An 18474-nucleotide genomic window follows, 5' to 3' on the forward strand; every position below is an offset into this window, starting at 1 on the left:
TAGTTTTATTATTTTTAGTTACATGTATGATCAATTGAATACTTTTTTGTGAACAATACAATACAATAGAATAATAACAATAACAAATAGTATTTATACATATATCCTTCTCTTCAAACTGAAAGCCTCCAAATCAGCATGTGTAGTTTGCAGGATCATATTGTGTGTGTGTGTGTGTGTGTGTGTGTGTGTGTGTGTGTGTGTGTGTGATGATCTGACCTGACACTGTGCTTCTTTGCTGTGGGATGTGTTACTGCTGATGTGTCCTTGAAGGCCCCTTAGCTGTGTTGTGTGTGTGTGTGTGTGTGTGTGTGTGTGTGTGTGTGTGTGTATAATTGCATCCTCTCAACATAATCTGTCCTTGCTGTGTTGTTTTGACACACTGTCTTTGTACCGTTGCATATTTACACAAGTAAATATGTCTTTCAGCAAACATGGCCTGAACTGCCCTCAGCCAGGAGGAACTCACTGTGTGTGTGTGTGTGTGTGTGTGTGTGTGTGTGTTTTTAGTCTCACCTTTCATGTGTGCATGTGTGAGTGTGTTCAGTTCTCAGCAGGGCTCCGTATGGATAAGTGTAAGCATGCTCTGCAGAGCCTTGATCCTGAGCTGAACTCTGTTAGCATCGCCTGATAAACTGCTCCCTCCGTTTAGTCTCAACTCCACTGAGCTGAGGACAGATGCCGCTTCAGCAACACACCCACACTGCTCTACCACCTGGACACACACACACACACACACACACACACACACACACACACACACACACACACACACACACACACACACACACACACACACACACACACACACACACACACACACACACACACACACACACACACACACACACACACACGTCAATAGCACTAAGATAATATTTGGACATTTCATCGTAGCTAAATTCAATCATGGAAGATCACTATAAAAATAAAGTCTGGATTGTTTAAGCATTTTCTTCAACTTTTTAAAAATCCATTTGTTTTCTTTATGGTGCAAACCTACATGAATGACTGGAGTACAGAGTTTGAGGGGGCAGATCGTTTCCTCACCTTCTGTAAAAGTTCTGTTGATCCACTCTGTGGCAGTTGAGAGAAAATGGCAAAGTTGACTAAGAGGCTGATGATCAATACTGATGGCTGCTGAGGATCAGGTGACAGCAGCTCAACCAATGACTGCAGGCGGCTGACTGGAAGCGGATGAGTGGCGGCTGTGAAGAGGCCCTGCAGGTGGCTCAGTGCTTCTCTGGCACGCACCTGGAAGATGTACATTTATGATCAGTGATTGATGACAGGATAGGAAAGACAACAACGCTCAGGAGCGACTGAAGACTGTAGAAAGTGACATCACCGGGAGTCTCAGCAGGTTTTATAAGAGGAGGAGAACAGACGGGACACAGAGAGACGAAACTCAACTCAGCAAGCCAGACACACTCAGAGAAATCAATACGACATCGCCCACCGCTGTCTCCCCCCTGGATCTCTCTCTCTTTTATCTGTCTCACACTCAGATAGGCCTCATCCATAATTAATCACCTGATGTCTTAATCAGCTTTGAGTTTCTTTGGTAGCTCTTGTTGAGGAAACGCCTGATAAACGCACATAATACACTTTCCATATTGTGGTGTTAGTGTGTGACAGTGCTGTGCATCCACAGCAGTCAACGCACACACCACAGCAAACGTTATGAGTGGCGTCAATACTTAATACTTACTATTACAGAGCTCATACCTCTGCTGATGCCGAGAAGCGCTCTGTCTGCAAAAGGTAACTGTTGTTCTTAAAGCGCCACCATCAGGTAGATTGATGTTTCTTTTTTAGCATAAAGTAGAGAGAGCTCATGTCCACAGGGATTGGTCACAATAGACCGATTGATTCATGATTCACAGGACGTTTGGATGAGCCACACCCACTCAACTTTGGCAGTAAAACGGTAAGAAATATCCAAAAACGTCCGGCTCAGTCAAGACTTTCTACACGCAAACTAACCCAGAACTGGAGGGGGAGATACAAATGATATAAAACCAACATTCAGGAACGCATTGGAGGAAGATGTTACCAGCTGTGATGCCCTGCAGTGCCCCCTGTTAGTGGGGTGGTGGTAGAAAGTCAGCAGCCACAGTAGCGGCTCGCAGTCTTCAGGCGCTGCCATCACCAGAAGCTGGAGAGCCGCATGCACCCAGTGGGCGCACTGAACCAGCAGGAACCAGGACTCAAACACCTCCTGCTGCCTGCTGAGGAGGAGCAGGAACACAACCACTGAAGCTCAAACACACAACATGAGGTAGTGTCCACTGTACACACAAGTAAGTACAATCAAACACTCGGAGGATGATCTATGGGAAGGTTTCTATGTTACATTTCTACATTATGAGTGGGTTAGGATGGAAGCAACAACACAATACTGAGAGAGAAAGAGAAAGAGAGAACGAGAGAGAGAGAGTGAGAAAGAGAGAGAAGAGAGAGAGCGAAATCAGAGCTGCACAGCTGCAGCAGAGCGTCCATTTCTTGAGGTTAGCAGAGGGATAAAGATCTCACTCTCTCCTAATTCTGTCATTACCGCTCTCCCCTCCTCATCTCCCTCTTTCCTCTTGGCTCCCAGACGTTACCAGCGCCCCTCTGTAGGCCCTGGCAGCTGCATCTTTGCTCGGAGCAACACAACATTGTACTTTCCCACCGCTGGCTCAAAACAATGTTTTGGGAATTTTGCATGGTGATGTGGCTCCAGAATGGAAAAGCGGTGAGGATAAAGGGAAGTATTACAAACCGCAGCTGCAGGGTCTCAAGTCAGCCGTCTCCATCGAGTCATGTCTCTCTTTCACTCTCTTGTTTTTATCAATCGGTCCTGTTTCCCTCTCATATCTGCTCACTCTGTCCACTCTCCTTCCCTTTCTCCCTTTTTGCACTTTCCAGCGCTTTTCTCTCTCGGCCGCCAACCTTCCCTAATGAGCGCTGGGATGAGCCACACAGTGCAGCAGGACCAATCTGCAGTGATGTAGAGAAAACATCAGACTAACCGCCCTAACAACAACTAATGGAAACTAGACGAGTGAGCGTGAAGCAACCAGGCGCCCTGACACGACCCTCAGACCGCCACATGTCGGCACGGCGCCAGTTAGGAGATGATGACGTTTCAGGTGAACAGGAGAATCATTTCACTGTGAAGCTAATTAGAAAGTGGATCTTAAGTATCGGTCTTATAGGGACATTACTGTCTTCAGTGTCTTCAGTAGAATGATGTATTTGGCCGGCCTAATCCTATTCCATTTACACTGAGCTGAATAATAATAATAATAGTAATAATCCTGATAGTAACAGCAATAGTCAGAGCTAAAACAATAGGAGTAAGTGGCACAGAAGCATAGAAGCAGGATGACAGATCTATCAGATGAAAATGAGTTCATGTGCGCTCGTTCTCTCTCTAACCTAGAGCTTCCGTCTTCGTCTCCCTCCTCTTCCTCCTCTGTCAGTCTCCGTAATGAGCCGCTGAGCCAGATCAGGTGACGTCTCCGGGACTCCTGAGGCATCTCTGGATGTGCACATTCAGATTGAATATGGTGACAATTGTCTATTTTCGCACAAATTTGCATTTTCTCAATCAGCTCACACATGATTCCAAAACAGCTATTAATGCTGCTCAGGACGCTGAATATCCCCAAGTAAAAGAGTACATTTAGTGCTGTTTGGAGGGTAAGGAAAAAGAAAAAGGACACAGGCTTCCCCCAAGCAGAACCGGATAAAAGGCAGCCAGCAATCAGTTCTTCCTGTGTTTTCCTCTGTCTAAATGGCCGGAGGGATGCAGTCACATGTTGTGCCTGAGCGCTACCAAAGCAGTGATCTGTGAGAGATAACTTTCCAACCAAAAACAGACAGATTTGAGCTAAACGGCCACACCTTCTCTTGTGTCATGTGAGCGCCCAGCTAACTCTGAGGCATATATTTCCTGGCCCTCTCTCATGCAGAGGCTTAACTGTAACCTCTCGGCTTTTACAGCTCTTAATTTACAACTTTTGCCAAATCTTGATAAGCCTAGAATCTTCTATTTTTCAGGCCCCATTTCCATTCAGTCTCCGGTGAAAAATGGCCCTTCACCACACACACACACGCAGTAATAATTAACTCAGAATTCTGGCCTGGCTCCAGTGTGTCCCTAAATGGCTCCATTCATGTAAATCATTCCTGCCTACAGGCCGGTCTGGGCACACACTGATAAGCAGCACTGCACCGCTGTGACCTAGCACTCACCTACACCAGCATCTCTCCAGGAAACAAAGATTTCCATACACAAATACGGTTTCTACATAACAGGTAGTATCAGCTGGAGCTAAAGACGAGGTATAGATCTGTACGCTCTGCTCATTCCTGCTAAAGGAACCTTGTGTGTGTGCAGGGAACCCAAATCAATCACACAGGAGTTTGTTGTCGCTTCAGCTTCCCTTTTCTGACTCACATCATACCATATCTCTCATATTTGACTTGAAACACAAAGTCAAGTATTACCTCAGTATTGATTGATGAAGGACAAGAACCCATTCATTCTTTCAGCGATGTTTGCAAAGTGTTAAAGAATGCCAGGACCAAGGCTCTCTCTTCTGTCACAATGCAGGCTTCTGTGCCGTGTGTCAGCCGCACATTCGCACATGCACGAGAGTGTAGTTCTGTGTACACACACTGACCTGATGGTTGGGTCAGGAGGGGTAGAAGTAGAGCCTGAGGTGCACGTGGGAAGAAAGCCTTCAAAGATACGTGCTCCTGAAACAACAGAAGCAACATTATACACATGTGTTTCTCTCTCTTTATCAAAATACAAAATGGTGATCATAATGGTTTAAGCCTGAAAGATGGACTTTCATTTAGGCTACATAAGCATGATAGTAGTAGGTGGTAATGTGTAATGTAGTGTGTAACAGGTAGTGTTAAGTGCGGTGAGCCATTAAAAATGAATCTAGTGCAAATACACTGCAGCGCTGCCACCTACTGGTGAACAGAGGAGAAAACTCAACAACCCAACACATCCACATGATAAGCTGATGGATGGTGGTCTACAGTGCAGACGCTGTACAGCACGGTGACGTGTGTGTGAGGGTCTGTAGAGGCTGACGGGTCCACAGCAGTTTGCACACAACGCAGGCAAGATGATGATTGGAAAGCAAATTGGATTTGTTGTCCATCAGTCAGTTGTTTCTTAACTTATTGTCCTACTGGCGATCAAGTGATGTAGACTCTTCATCAAACACTATGTGGATTTGCCTACCAAGGAAACGTAATCGTACATCCTCTTATTCCCAGAAGCGAGATGAGAAAACACACACACACACACACACGCCTGCACTGCACGTGCAAAAGTGATGATCTTATCTTCCATGATGCTGAACTCAACAACAAGAAGAACACAACAGAGCCTAGTTCCTCTCCGTACAGAGTTACGCCTCAGTACTTAATTTGTGTTTCCATTCCGACTTCATTACCCAAACACAGACTGAAAACTAATCTAACGTTCACCAAAGTCGACCCCCACATCAGGCCCACCTGAGTCTGCAGCAGCGTCGCCTCCCTGAGGAAACAGCTGCTAAAGGTTTGGATCAGAGACCGAATAGACTCGCATCCTTCCGCTTGCCTAAGGATGGACCTGTCAGACACACACACACACACACACACACACACAGACACAGACACAGACACAGACACACACACACACACGCACACACACACACACACACACACACACACACACACTTGTGATGTTATCTCAGCACATCAACAAAGAACTTGAAAACAAACACAAACATACAGGATCAACTTACCTGAAAATGTCGTTTACAACCAAGAATATGGAGCAGTGCTGAGCGCAGGCTTTAGGCTGGAATGCAGCAAAACAATCAGGACAAATGTATCCACTTATGTCATAAGTTAAACAGAGATTATATATCTTATAGGTCTACATGTGTACCAACATACAGTACATTAACTTACATCCACAATAGTGACCACTGGATGTCACTGTTACATCACAAACAAATCTGATGTTCTCACTCTCTCTCCATTAACTTTACTATTCTGTCAGTCCTCCCCACCCACACACACACCACACACACTCATTCTCTCATCTGTCCAATGTGTGCTCCTCATGTGTTTTACATTTCACACGTTCTAAAATGCCCCAGTGCAAACATAGGACAGATGCAGGGTTCGTGCTTGCCTCCCTCTCTGTTTTAATATCTTCTAAACCCAACAACCCTAATTATGCTCCCTCTCACCCGCACTCTTCTTCAGAGGAATGAGCCTCACTAGAGGAGGAGCACATGCCGGCGGCCCTACAGGCGTTCAATTCTAGCGTGAAAACAGTAGAAGAAAGTTCAAAGGATGTAGCACAGATATTTAATCCGGTTCACAACATTCCTCAGGACCTTTAGAAGTTGCTAAACGTGTAGTAAACCGTATGCAATGATGTTAAAACAATATTCATTTGCTAACTGTAACTGCATTGCTAAACGTGAAGCAATCAACACTGACATGTTTTCACGAAGGGCCACTACAAGGCTTTTTCCATTTCATCCAGACAATTCTGACCCTTTCAATTGAGAAACTGCAACATGAGAAGACCAATCAGTCACAGTGAAGTCAGTAAGAGCAAATGGCCCCACCCAGTGTTTAACAGGCATCATTACAACAACGCAACGTCCCGCAAATCAAACAGTTTGTGTTGTTTAGTTCCTTTCCTGTCCATTCAGGTCAGCCAACGACATCACTCAAACGGGCTCTGCATCTTTGCGGCTGTCTGGCATAAACAAAAGGTTGGCATGTGTGTTTATGTACATCAGTGTGCATCTGCGTTTGTGAGGCTTCATACCCGTGTGGACACACGTGTGTAAGCAGTCATGCTAGCCTAGTGGAAACAGATGGTTCTTAGCAGCATCTCCCTCCATACCTTAGCACTCACACTTCAGGGAGGGTCAATTACAACACTCAGCAAACATCCTGTTTTTGGCACACAGGCCCAGGAAGTGAGTGTTTATTGTTATTGGGCCTGTGTCTCATTGGATCATGGGGGGGTGCAAACCCAGAAGAGGAATGCGAGCCTAATTCCATGTTTCCCAAATTCTGATTGCAGTTTAAACAAGTGTGAGAGAGGGAAGCACGGGAGTACGCTTCTTCTTCTTCTTTGCGTCACAAATCGCGCAAGGGACGACTCACGATCACACACATCTGAGAAGCATCTACCAGTGAATCTCTTTAAGTATGTAAGTGTGCAGAGTTAAGACAGGACTGTGTTGTGTCTGGTTTCTGGATGTTACCGCAGGCAGAGAGGTTCTATGGTCACACTCAGACACAGTGTGTAGCCTCACTGTTTGACTTCTACTTTGTATTTGTGCTCCTTGAATAACAGAACTCGGTAGCAAAATCAAAAGAATGCAATTCCCTGTTACCACTTTCTGGTTGGAAGGTACTTAAGAATATGATTTTGCAAGGCTCCCAAGTTCCAGTATACGATGTGAGAGGGGACATGCGACAGAGAGTTCACTACTACAACTCAAGTGTCTAAGCAGGAGCCAAATGATGTGAGATGCAGTTTGAAGGGAGCCAAACGATGTGAGACGCATGCAGAGCAAAGCCAACTGCTGCAAGTCAGTCAGGCAAAACTAACAAAAGATCTGTCAAAAAAGCAATGGAAGGTTTCCAGCAACAGAACATGTGAAAACAGAGCAACTGCAAACCTCATTATAAAAGGAGAAAGCACGACATTCAGTTTGGCTTCACTGTTTATAAAGTGGTTCAAAGGCCATGTGGAGTGAAGACTGAGATCTGACGTAATGTGCAATAACTTAGGGCAGATGAGTCAAATTACATCAATTGATTGAAGTATAAACAAACGCATCTAACAGGCCCTACTTCAACAATTTACAAACAGTCCAGCTGCCAACTGTGGATTGTAAAATGGCGCTACATTGCACACATCATATCACTGTGATTGCGAAGGTCAACGGAGGCCTTTGTGTTTGATTGAACAGTCTCACAGGGTTTGTTTAATAAACCTGACACGCACTAACTCTGCTCTGACCTGTGCTTGAAGAGTGAAGTACTTCGATTAGGCTTCCCTGGGCAGATGATGTTGTTTGACATATTCCAAACTTGACAATTAAGTTACGAGTTGCAACACATGTAGTTCTGGACGGCAAAGAGACTTTTGATGAATCACAAATTCGAGTTTAGAGATATTACTCACCAGCAGCGACTCTGCTAGGAGTTGCTCTGATGGTGGTGCGGCCCCGGTGTTGGTGAGCACACACTCCAGCAGACTGAGCACTGCCCCCTGCAGGCTGGACAGACTATGATACCAGAGAGAGACAACCGCCTGTTCCTCCAAGTCTAGGCACTTACTGGAAGGGGAAAAAGCACCAAAAAGCGACAAATTCATTTATATATGGCTTTGTTGTGTAGTTTCTGAAAACAAATACTGTTGCATTGTTACCCTACCTGGTGTAGGCGGAACTGAGAGCATCCAGGAAGTCCTCACTGAGAACTGCCTTGCCACAAGTCGCCGGCCGCTGCAGCAATGCAGCAAATAGAGGAGCGGCCTCAGGACAAGACACCAGGGAGATACAAACCTCTGAGGCGGCCAGAACGCTGTCGCAAGAACACCTGTGGAGAGACATTTCCCTAAAAGTTAAAGCTTTGACAACTTCCATCAAAATGACCTTAATACTTACATTTGTACATGTTAGCTACTGTGTTGGTGGTGCGGATGGTTCCTTTGGTTTACCTTTGATTTACATCACTGGGAGAATCGCAGCCCTTCCCAATTTTAGCCGACAGCAGCGCCACCATCTGAAAAGTCAGGAACGGGACAATTGGCATGAATGCGTCGATAATTCTAAACATATCAACTCCAGACCAGAAATCAGCACTGATAGTGGGAAAAAAACCCCCCGGAACAGCAGCGATGAAGATCCAGTACCTTCTTCAGGACTTTGAGATGATACTGGTTTGATGATCCACCCACGTGCTTCACCAACGCCACAGCTGCAGGGTTGTCTTCTTCAGTAATGAGCAGACGCAACACTTTCTGCAGAAGGATTACAAACACAATGTGCAGCGGATTATCGTCACTTCACTTGTATTTGTGTAAGAGTGGACGAGGCTTTAACACAGTGAGCTCAAGCCCCCCGGATCCATAACATAAAAGCTCATTAGTTAGTGGAGGAAAGGATGACTCCGCTATTGGCCTCACATCATTTGAACCACATGAGGGGATTAAAAAGGCATTCCAGTAAGTGAGAATGTATGGGGAACATATGAGCGACTTCAAAAATCAACACTCTTCATTATGGGGGCCTTGGTGTTTTAACAAGCATTTTTCAGGAGGGGCCTCATCATTCACTGATAAAATCACACTAATAAACTCTGCCGCTGACTCTCATCTGTGAGAGGAACAAAGGAACAGAGAGGGAGCACGTCAGAGGTGTGTGAGTCCAAATCCTACCAGAGTGGCTCCCAATCTGTCAGCATTTTAGGCATTTCAGTGAAGAATAATCCTCATCATCACACATATTTTCCCCACCTGTCGACCTGTCTTACTTCTAATGTGGCAGTTTTAAAGAATCTATAAGAAGCCACATAGCCTCCAGTCCCACAGTCATATTAGGGTGTTATCAGGATTAAGTTCAGACAATCAGCTCTATTCAGTGCTTTATTGAGCCATAATAAGTCGATTCCCTGATAAGAGCTGGCAAGTATGATCCCACGGAAATAGCCGTAGCATTGCATCTCCAGCACACGTCTGTTTTCACAACGCCACTGAAACAAAAACACCGAAACTTCCTCACATACAAGCAAGGACCAAAAATATTACAAATCCCTTTCCAGCTTCAGATAAAAGAGGGTCAAAGTGTAGAAGGAGGGAGACAGAGGGAGACAGACTGGGAGAGGTCTGTGGAGAGAGGGAGAGAGAGAGAGAACAAAAACAAAGTAAAGCAAAACTCCCATGCAGTGGAGTTGTGCAGTGCTGGTGGTGGAGCTGTGTGGTTTCTTTGGCTCTTTGTCCGGGCCTACAGCACGCTAGGATGCTTACCCTCCACAGTCTCTCACAACAGCCCCAATCACTACCATCTGAGCACCCTCAAACCCTGCACATTGAGTACATGCAAAAACCGCTCACACTCATCCCACAGTGGGTAGGAAAGGAAGAGTGGGGCTGGGGGATGGAGAGAAAGGAAAGGAACGGAAGACTGGTTAGAAGGAATGGCGAGGAGAGAATGGAACACAGTGCAAAGGGCCGAGTGTGAGATGGGGTGTGGTCACCAGAGGAATGGGACCAGGGGCAAACGGGTAAATGGATGGCAGATACTTTAGGTCAAAACTCATTTTTCTCTAATTGAAAGCAGCGGCCGTGCTGGTTTAAAGGTCTTCGACGTGCTGCCAGCGCTGGAATCATCCCTCCGTAAACCTTAAATGAAAAGAGAAGGGAAATATTTGGGCCGGTCTTGATGGGTGCCTCTGCCTGCCGTCAGTTACAATTGATACAAATTCAATACATTGATCAAATTCTACCAAAATCAATGAAAGACTCAAGTGCAGCCTGTGAGGGTCAGAACAGCACAGTGGAGTAGAGACGATACGATCGGGAAGAGGGAGCGCAGGAATCTCTGGACCATGATGCAAACTTATTAAATTAGAGACCACAGTGAGCGCCGTGGCTCACAGATGCCCGGCAGCGTCACCGACTGCAAACTCGGAACAGTGTTGTACATCATCAGCTGATCACCGTGACAACCCTGGACTGAGTATAATATCCTCACAGTTATCTCACATCTACAATCACAATGTAAAATTAAGCAGAAGGGAAGACATGTAGACGATAATAACAGTTAGTAAGGGCTGCTGGAAGACAGACCACACACACACACACACACACACACACACACACACACACGGGAAGACAGAGAGATAAACGTGGAGCATCATTCCATCAAAAGCACTCTCATTTCCAAATTAAACACCAAGTAAGATTCAATGAGCAAAGAGGCTTAAGAAAAGCGTCTTTAAAGATTGGAGAGGAGCCACGCTGACTTTCAAGCCCACCTGTGGTTCACCCTGTGTGAGGCTATTAAGAGACACCTCGAAGATTAAGCTATCAAACACAGCATCCTCCTGCCCTCTAATAATATCCTCATGTTGTGTTTATCTCCTCAAACATCATGCCGTGGTGCCGTGGCACTGTGTGGTCCTGAGAAAGTAGAGAAACAGAGCAATTGAGCAAAACATTATCTGATATTGCCTTCAGCTATGGTCACCGTGCCAGCAGTCATCAAACTGTGTGAGAAGACTCAGATGTGGGAAAAAGAGCAAGGGGAAGGGGTGGAAAAATACTCTGAACCCTACAAGAGCTGAGGGAGGACGAAAACATGTGGCGCGGCACAATAAATACAGTAGCAGCAACGCACAGACACGTAAGGAAACCTATAGGAGCACATGGAGAAACACACACGCAGACGCAAAGCGATTAAGGTGCCACTTCAAGCAAACACGCAGACCGTCAGTAGTCTGTGGAGGCAGCGAGACAACAATGTTGGGGAGCGAGATCAGACGGAGCTAACAGAAAACAGGCTGCAATCTGCATTCCAGGACAGGCAGCACCACACAACACAGAGACAGAGACATGGAGAGACGGAGACAGAGACAGAGACAGAGACAGAGACAGAGGCAGAGGCAGATTCTCAGGCCTAAAACCACACATCTGCCCTCTCCCGACAGTCTGAGCTGTGGTGAATATGCACTAAGCCATTATTCCTTTGGTTTGCGGGGAGTGAAAGTGTCTTCGGTGGTGAAGGAGGAAGGGGAGAAGCTGCTGCGATGTTTATACGTTTACATACTTTTACATTTTTTGTAGGAGTTGCACCTGGAAACCCTGAATTCTACTCTGTTTACTTAGAGCATTTACTTTTGTACAAAGTTGAGGTACAGCATGGACCTACATTGTTTTAAAGTGCTCATCAAAGTGCAATTAATGTGATTGTTGTGATGAATGTTACACAATTTCACCTCTTATAAAGTTTAGTTGTCAGCAAAGTTCTTCACAATGGAATAAAGAAGCAGAACCCACACGTGTGTACTTGTACTTTTGCAGACACATGTTTTGGAAAAGGTCCTTGCAGATACACGTTCCTACACGGATACAAACGCTACCTTGCACAGATGCCCTCCACTTCCCCTCTTATAGGTCAAAGACCATCTGGTGAAATCAAAAGATTACTTTCACGGGACGGTTTTAATTAGCAAAATGAATCAAAAGAATACAAACGTGCACTTAATCTGGCAAAAATGTGAAGGTTCCACATTGTTTTATCCCTAGCCATCTGTGTGAACCCTCTCTGAGTTATAATCTCAGAACCTTTGCATCTCTCTGTTGAGTTTCCCTGTTTTTGTGGTGGTGTAAAAGCACAGTAAAGTCACACAGTAAGCAGGAGCAACAAACCGTAATATAAATGCTGATCCCTCTTTGGTGACAAGTGGGAGTGAAACTGTCAGTTTTAATTATACTTTCAAAACAGGGTTTATAGTTTTAGAGTACAAAGGATTACACTAACTTCACAGACTCAATCTACCCTGTTCATCTTCTTTGTCACACACACACACACACACACAAACACACACACACAAGCGCGCGCGCGCACAGACACAGGGCTGGCATGAGAACTCCTATTAAAAGTAAATTAGACCAGAAAAACATCTCTTCAGCATCTGACAGGGAGTTGAAGGAGTATTTATATGGGGACACACAGTCACTCTGTATGTTGAATCTGTCCAGTTTCAACCTAATTAGCACATAAACGCCAAAGGGATGAAGATTTAAGATTACCAATGTTCAGTATGAGCGTTCCCACAGCTCCACTTCACCATTATTTTAAATACTTTCCAGTCTTTTAAGCCTCATGCATCTTTTACTTGCTTCAATTGTGACCAGTGTTGCCCAACTTTAAGCAGCATTTCCTCCTACCTTATCTTACAGGTTTAACAGAAATCACTACAGCAAAACATGGCTTTAAAGAAGGTGAAGTACTTGTGATGTCTTGGCTGTATTATTTAGTGAAGATAAAGGCAAATGTACATTCCACCTGCATACCTGTATCCACTGGTTGGCTTTCCTCTCCACAGCAGTCCTTGGATGCTCAGAGTGCAGCTTCCACACACTCTCCAGCAGAAGCCCTCTGCTTGTAGCTGTAAGCAACACCACAACACACCGAGTTCTTAATTAGAGTCAAAAAATGTCCTGGTTCTCAATGTGGAAGAGAGCAGAGTGAGGAGATGGTAGATTCCTAGCTTGTATTATATACAGGAATAATGTTGTTTGATTAAAAGCATTTACATCATCCTTGTCTGTTTGGAAGATCTCAGAGACTGAAGCAGTTCAGAATGGGGCCATGACAGTGACCCTTCATCCACTGCTGCCCTGTGCTGATAGAGAGAAAGGTTTCCCAAGGGTGCACTCACCGTCAGCAGTGACATAAGGGTTCCAGCACAGGCGGCCCAGCAGCTGGCCGAGGAGGGGCAGCCTCTCAATGGCCAAGGAAGTTGAGCACTTAAAAACAGAACACAGACATCCAGACAAAGCAGAAAGATAATTCTATATTGTATTGTGTGAAATATAAGGTTGACCTTTATTTATAACTGTTAACCAATAGTTATAAATGAAGTGTATTTAATGACTGAGGGGGGAGAGTTTATTAACAGACATGTCCACAGGTGTACAGAATAATACCAATGTACCTGGTACATCTTTTAAGCAAGATGTACAATGTCACATCACAACTCCCACAATGGAACAACAGTGTGACATACACAGAGCAGAACACAGGGCGCAAGAACTGTATAACTGCTTTTAGTGTGTGTGTGTGTGTGTGTGTGTGTGTGTGTGTGTGTGTGTGTGTGTGTGAGCTTGTTTGTCTGGCTCACAACAACAGACCATGTGATTAATTTCACCTCACAGCCAATGAAAAAGTCCAGAAAAGTTTGAAAGCCACATAATGCACATTTCAAACCCTAAAACTAACCCTATCAGAATGTAAATAAGACCTTGTTTTGCTTTAGCTCTAGTTTGATAAGATAAAGAAAACATGTTGAAAATCTCTTGGCATTTGAGAACAGAATATACAAGGTGAGATTGGGACAAACCTCTGAGACTTTGTAAAGCAGTTTACCCTCTTTCAGATAATCATCTGCTCTTTTATGAGCCCACTGCTAGGAAGAACAATTATATTACCACTCTTTTCTCTCTACACATACGGACATCCTGGTGGACGCACTTCCAGACTGACACTAACAATGACCGAGCTACACAATAGTGAGTCTTATAATTGACTGTATATACATATAAAGTTGCCAAGGCAGAAGGGAAGTGTGAGGAAAGTAAGCCAGGTGAACAGATGCATCTGATAGGAAAACATATAGCACACCTCTAAAATGATTTCAGATAGATAAATAGAATAGAATAGAATAGAATGAATAGGAAGTAAGGAAGATGAGGAAGGAGCAGGCCTGGTCCAACCACATTGGACTCTGGGAGCTGTGCAGCCCTCCTGCCCTCTGCCTCGTTGATAGGGGGATACATTAGGTTAGCACTGGAGGTCCCAATGCGGCCATTACCTGCGTAACTCCACATCGCAGTGCTGCCAACCAGACATACGCAGCCTCTGCTCAGCACAGAGCCGCCTCTGTTACACCACCCTGCGAACGCTGGGCTCACTGTTCATGTCTTGGCCTCCACTGAGTGTGTGCATGTTTGCGTTTGTGTACGAGACGTGCTAATGTTTTAAGTAACTTACTGCTTCATCAATCAGAGATCCATTTGGCTGGTCGGCCTGATTAACTCTTCTAATTTGGTTCATGTGCTACTGTGTGTAGCGCCGGAAAAATGTGCAGACTATATCATGAGACAATATGAGAATCTGGGACATAAAAGACTCAAATCTGAGTCCCTTTGAATTATTAAATTAAGATGCCTTATGTTCAATTCTCTGTATTATATCCACTCACCATGTTGCTGATGTGTGTGAGAAGGAGCTGCAGGAAATCCTTCAGTCTGCTCATGTGCAGGCAAGTGTCTTTCTGAGCATCTGGGCTCTCCACCTGGCCCCAGGCCACGGCTTTCCCCAACCAGAACTGCATCTCCTGGACGCTTAGCAACGGCTCTGCCCCTTGTTGGGCTTGGGTTGGTGGCTGGAGCTGAGACATGGGGCTGGAAGGGCTGCTGGAGCTCAATTTACTCTGACAGAGCTGAAAGAGATCAGGATTTGACAGATATAAGTGACTCCCTCATTACTTTGTGCTATAAGCTGCAACTATCTGCAAGCAACAATTTGTCACATTAACAGTGTTCACCCACATGCCATCATCAAAACTTTCCCCAATAGTAAAACAACTTGGTCTAAATCACACACGTCTTGACCCTCAGGTGGATATTGTAATAATGTATGCTATGTGTGTGGCCAATTTGTTATGTGCCAGTTTCTAAGAGAGCAGAAATCGGTGCAAATACATGATGGCAAACTATTTTAATCAACTCTAACTACCACAACCTAACCAATAACTTTATAACTCAAGGGGAGCGCGCCTCGGGTTATAACACACACACACACACACACACACACACACACACACACACACACACACACACACACACACACACACACACACACACACACACACACACACACACACACACACATCAAGGCCTACTGAGAAATAAACAGCACATTCTTCACCTTTTATGATGAGGAGAAAATAGCGGTGGGGGGGCGATCACAAATATGTGTGTGAGGATGTGTTTTGTGTAGCTGGTCTGAAACTTGTGTGTGCATGTGTGTGTTTGTTGTTTTGAGCCATAATGACAATGTGTCTGTGGGGGACACCACAGGGTTGTGTTTTATGATCAGCTCATTATAAAACATTTGTTTAATGTCTTGCCATCTTCTCTGCAGGAAACCCCCTATGGCTCCTTGATGTGAATACATAAATACTCATTTTAGGGGAGAAAAAAAATGCATGACCATATTAGGAACAAATGCCTCTTGTTGATTTGTGCTGGGTTTTCCGTAAAGAGATGGAAAGAGGTGGAAAGAACTGGAAAAGACACACACACACACACACACACACACACACACACACACACACACACACACACACACACACACACACACACACACACACACACTCTATCTCACACAGATTACAGCATGTGTACTGTTGGCATGTACATATTCTCTCTCTCTCTCTCTCTCTCTCTCTCTCTCTCTCTCTCTCTCTCTCTCTCTCTCTCTCTCTCTCTCTCTCTCTCTCTCTCTCTCTCTCTCTCTCTCTCTCTCTCTCTCTCTCTCTCTCTCTCTCTCTCTCTCTCTCTCTCTCTCTCTCTCTCTCTCAGGAACAAGATGTGACTGTTCAAATATGATCTCTGAGGATTTGTTAAACCAAGCTTGTGGACTTTGGGTAAGGGGCAGTTTGCTGTTCCAATTATAAGATGTTGACATTATTTTTGAATAATCAAATCAGTTAAAGGTCTCTCTCTAAAAATGTGTGATTCAGCATGCTGCGTATCATATTAAACAAGAACTGGATTCAGTAAAGCTTGAATCAACATTTACCTACTGCCAATAAACAGAACAGTTTGGTTTTATGTACCTATGTTAAAGGCTACATGTACTTGCGTTGTAATGTAGTTCACACCTCTAATTAGTCAGCACGGTCTGTATTTGAGAGAAATATAATACCAACACTATATGTTTGTAGTTAATGAAGCTGTTGAAGCAAAACTTTAACATCAACAACTAAGCAAAACGATGAGATGCAACAGCTGAAGCACACCACACAGACACAAAAGACACAAAATGAAGTCAGCACCATCTAAAGACACAAAGACTTACATTCTGTGAGCTACACTGTGTCAAAACTGTACTTTAAAACATTCTGCTCCTCATCCATCTCCCGGCACTTCTGAAAGCTCCCGGTGCCTCCCCAGCTAGCTTGTTAGCTTGTTTACCACTAACTACGCAAATTCAGCCATAAAATACCTGCAAATAATAATCCCAGGAGTCAAACTGATATCATTACAAAGCTAAAGATTGAAATACATCCACTCATCTTCGCCATATCAACAAACATCAGCTCGGTTCTGTGTCCCCGCGAAATAAACAAACTGAACTTCCCTCCTCTCGCGAAGTTCCGGCACATGTGTGATCTGATTGGCTGAAAGCTACGCCAGTCACACTGCGTCCCTCCCCCTTCCCTTCCGATGCCTGCTGGGAAATTGAGTCACAAAATCAGACCGTACAAAATATTTCAAGGAAGAATCTTCTATCCTGAATAGATAGATGTCATTATAATACTTAAATACATATATGTCCTCAGACAGCCAGAGTGCCCTTTAGATCACATTTTCTGTTTAACATTATCCATTATTTGTCACGATCCTGTTTAGTATTTAATTTGCTGTTTTATTTTGTTATCATCTCCCGTTATGTTGCTGTATATGTACCTTTACTTCCTGCTCTGATTGTTAGCTCATTGGTTTGCAAGTCTGATTAGTTTCCCTCGTTTCATGATCCTCTCACTTACTGTCATGTACCTGTCATGTATCTGTCTTCCTCCCTGATGTCACACTCCTCATGCTCATTCCCTCAATCATCCAAGACAAGTGTGTACCTATACTTCTTGTTTTTCATTGTTCTTCCCAGCAGCCAAATGACTCTTGTTTCCTTGGCGTCATGTTCCTGTCTCATGGTTTCCTGTGATGTTCCTGGTTCGCTGTTGCTCCTCTGGATTCTTGTGTTTTCTCTGTGTTACCTTGTTTGATTCCTGATGTGTTCCTGTACTCATTCTGATCTTTGAGATGCTCCCCGCTGTTAAGTAGTAGTTGTAGTAGGTAGTACCTTTCCTTTCCTGGTTTCTGTCAAGCTTTTTGTTTTTGTGGATTACCTTTTGGATTATTATTTGCTTGGACATTTTGAGTTTAGGGCTGTTTATGCCTGACATGCCTGTATTTGGATAACTTGTATTTGTGTTTCCCTGTTTGCTACCTGGATCCTATTTATTAATAAAAGCTGCTTTTTACTTAACATTGTGCGTCCTGCGATTGTGTCCTGACCTTTGCTTCCATGAAACCGGTGACATTACTGATTGCATGTGTAAATTATGGTAGTTGACTTAACATAAAGGACATAAAGGCTTAATGTCCATTCCTTAGCTTAATGAGTGCGAGTGTGTGCATTCAAAGTGTTTGACACATAGATGCACATGTGGACTACATGTCCACTTGGAATTGAAAAATGACACCTACTGTGTGTGTGTGTGTGTGTGTGTGTGTGTGTGTGTGTGTGTGTGTGTGTGTGTGTGTGTGTGTGTGTGTGTGTGTGCGCGCTCGCATGCCTTTGTTCTCAACTGCATGCATGTATCCGCATGTGTCATAGGTTTCAGGCTTGAGGGTCCAGA

The 18474-nt window shown here is 44.5% G+C and overlaps 1 protein-coding gene across 2 annotated transcripts; it reads right to left on the minus strand.

The window, feature by feature from the left end:
• Positions 1-17187, minus strand: fancc (FA complementation group C). Of its 2 annotated transcripts, XM_076165100.1 has the most exons (15): positions 17058-17187; positions 15028-15267; positions 13486-13573; positions 13118-13212; positions 8954-9061; positions 8759-8823; positions 8473-8637; positions 8222-8375; positions 5802-5857; positions 5527-5626; positions 4674-4749; positions 3424-3526; positions 2057-2231; positions 1051-1254; positions 1-715 (listed from the first exon to the last, which is right to left on the minus strand). In XM_076165100.1, the coding sequence occupies exons 2-15, from the start codon at positions 15223-15225 to the stop codon at positions 551-553; spliced, it is 1752 nt and encodes a 583-aa protein (XP_076021215.1). In that variant the 5' UTR covers positions 15226-15267; positions 17058-17187; the 3' UTR covers positions 1-550. The 2 variants fall into 2 exon arrangements, with proteins under 2 accessions (XP_076021215.1, XP_076021216.1); XM_076165101.1 differs by lacking the exon at positions 17058-17187 and having other exon boundaries at positions 15028-15871.
• Between the last annotated feature and the right edge of the window lie 1287 nt (positions 17188-18474).

Source organism: Genypterus blacodes, unplaced genomic scaffold (genome assembly GCF_046128005.1).
Source record: "Genypterus blacodes isolate CSIRO-AG114 ecotype Tasmania unplaced genomic scaffold, CSIRO-AGI_Gbla_v1 ptg000141l_1, whole genome shotgun sequence".
Lineage (NCBI taxonomy): Eukaryota > Metazoa > Chordata > Actinopteri > Ophidiiformes > Ophidiidae > Genypterus > Genypterus blacodes.